Source organism: Tachysurus vachellii, chromosome 17 (assembly GCF_030014155.1).
Source record: "Tachysurus vachellii isolate PV-2020 chromosome 17, HZAU_Pvac_v1, whole genome shotgun sequence".
In the NCBI taxonomy this organism is placed as follows: Eukaryota; Metazoa; Chordata; class Actinopteri; order Siluriformes; family Bagridae; genus Tachysurus; species Tachysurus vachellii.
The window spans coordinates 22378742-22381241 of NC_083476.1; the positions used below are offsets into that span (position 1 = coordinate 22378742).

Consider the following 2500-nt stretch of genomic DNA (forward strand, 5'->3'; position numbering starts at 1 on the left):
TGAGTGTGTGTGTGAGTGTGTGTGTGTGTGAGTGTGTGAGTGTGTGTGTGTGTGAGTGTGTGTGTGTGTGTGTGTGAGTGTGTGTGAGTGTGTGTGTGTGTGTGAGTGTGTGTGTGAGTGTGTGTGTGTGTGTGTGTGTGTGTGAGTGTGTGTGTGAGTGTGTGTGTGAGTGTGTGAGTGTGTGTGTGAGTGTGTGTGAGTGTGTGAGTGTGTGTGTGAGTGTGTGTGTGAGTGTGTGTGAGTGTGTGAGTGTGTGTGTGTGTGTTATATATACTCCACAGTTTAATAATGATGTACATTATTATGAGTTTGTGATTATTCAGTCATAAGAATCTTTATGCTCTCGACTTCACACTCTCGCTGTTTTGAGTTCATTAATGGATTAGATTTTGTTCTACTGTATAAATTCAGTCACTGTGTTTATTAGGGATGCTGTGGATTATAAACAAAACACTGACTGAACGAGTGAAGAGTGTGAACATTAGTCTCACATCAGAGTCTCAGCGTTTCCTCACCGTGAGCATGTGAGCTCCTGGTTCTTCCCTCAGTTTCTCGGACCGTTCTTCTCTGTCCTACTTTCTGTTCTTAGAATCTGACATTAACATCAGATTCTACGTCAGCTTTTCTCCATCTGTTCCTCCTCTTTTTTGTTAGTGATTGTTGAGAAAGTTTTATTTAACCAGCAGAAAAACTCATTGAGGTTAAATCTCTTTTATAAGACTGATGTGACCACAAAGGCAGAAAACCACACAACAAATATTAAAAAACATCAAAATACATAAATATATTCATATGTTTATATACATATATATAAAAAATTAAATATCACAGAAACTTCAGGTAAGTAGTTATTGTTAAGTGTGTTCTCATGTTGTGTTCAGTGCCTCATTTAGTGTTCAGTGCCTCATGTTGTGTTCAGTGCCTCATGTTGTGTTCAGTGCCTCATGTTGTTGTCAGTGCCTCATGTTGTGTTCAGTGCCTCATGTTGTGTTCAGTGCCTCATGTTGTTGTCAGTGCCTCATGTTGTGTTCAGTGCCTCATGATGTGTTCAGTGCCTCATGTTGTGTTATGTGCCTCATGTTGTGTTCAGTGCCTCATGATGTGTTCAGTGCCTCATGTTGTGTTCAGTGCCTCATGTTGTGTTCAGTGCCTCATGTTGTGACCTTCTCGCTTTTTGCAGTTCGGTTCTGAGGCCTGACGCTGCTGCCACTTCAAGCTCGTCTGGTTCGGCTCGACCCAAAGGCCCGGGCAATAAGATCTGCCTGGTGTGTTCAGACGAGGCATCAGGGTGCCACTATGGCGTTCTGACCTGCGGGAGCTGCAAAGTTTTCTTCAAAAGAGCTGTGGAAGGTGAGCAGCAGAGACAACACGGGCCACACACTGTGCACTAAAGAGGCAGAGAGGTCTTTATACGTATATAGAGTTTATTCCTAGTATTTCGAGTATCAGAGAATATTTCAATAACGGTCCTCGTCTTCGTCCACGCCGTCTGTCTCGACATTTGTTGAGCATTTTTAAAAGATTTAAATTAAGCCTTTGTGTTTGACCAAGACGATGGTGTTAATTATATTCTACAGATGTTTAGGTTCGACTCCTGCTCAGTTTTCGTCTCTGCTTTTGTGAGCTTTAAGAGAAGCTTTGCTCCGGGTCACATGTCCCTTGTGTCTTTACAGGATTAAGATTCTGTGCAGGAGGTGTGTGTGTGTGTGTGTGTGTGTGTGTGTGTGTGTGTGTGTGTGTGTGTGTGCGTTCTAATTACGCTCAGGTCAGGCAGGTATTGGAGTGACGTGTAGTGCTGATCTATTAAAAACCTCCCACTGAGGCGGGACAGAGCTGCGTCTCTTATCCAGAGCAGGAGAAGTTTCCTTAATGAGCAGCACATGGTTGTGATCGTGACTTTAAACTTCTTTCATTCAGATGTGCACTACATACTTCAGATGTGCACTACATACTTCAGATGTGCACTACATACTTCAGATGTGCACTACATACTTCAGATGTGCACTACATAAACTCCGTGCTTGTGTAGATTCAATAACATTAAAGATCTGAAGCTGCTTGTGAATTAAATGCTTCAATGTCAAAACCTTTCCATAACAAAAATAACAGATATAAATAAACGCTGCTGTGATCTTCATCATGACCTCGTCTTCACTCTCACTGTAACCTGAAGCTCATGTGTCAGGAGTCTGTGCACTACATTGAGGTGTATACTGTATATCTGTTATTTTTGTTTTTCTCCCTATGGTTGCTCTGGCAACGGTGAAGGATGGAGAGCACGACAAAACACACACGGTAAATAAATTTACCTTTAATAACGCTTTTGCCCTCCTGAAACCCCGCCAAGCTTCAGATAACAACTCAACACAGGCTGTTCAGGATGCATGTCTGCTGAATTTACACACGATCCAACAGCTTTTATTGATCTTGAATGAAACCATCTGCTTTTTCTGTTGGAATTTTATTCCAGTGAAGATTTTAGCTGTGAAAAGTCTGAAAA

General features: G+C 42.0%; 1 protein-coding gene and 1 long non-coding RNA gene across 5 annotated transcripts in view; both read left to right on the forward strand.

Moving 5' to 3' along the window:
- LOC132859585 (uncharacterized) overlaps positions 1-2500 on the forward strand; it is a 107565-nt gene that overhangs the window by 91090 nt on the left and 13975 nt on the right. The gene's annotated exons all lie outside the window — the stretch shown is intronic.
- LOC132859583 (glucocorticoid receptor-like) overlaps positions 1-2500 on the forward strand; it is a 36306-nt gene that overhangs the window by 22770 nt on the left and 11036 nt on the right. For 3 of the 4 annotated variants that reach the window (XM_060890340.1, XM_060890339.1, XM_060890343.1), the window contains exons 3-4: positions 1181-1350; positions 2269-2295. In XM_060890340.1, the coding sequence (XP_060746323.1) occupies positions 1181-1350; positions 2269-2295 (197 nt within the window). The remainder of the gene's footprint in view (positions 1-1180; positions 1351-2268; positions 2296-2500) is intronic. The other variant, XM_060890341.1, reaches the window with a different exon arrangement.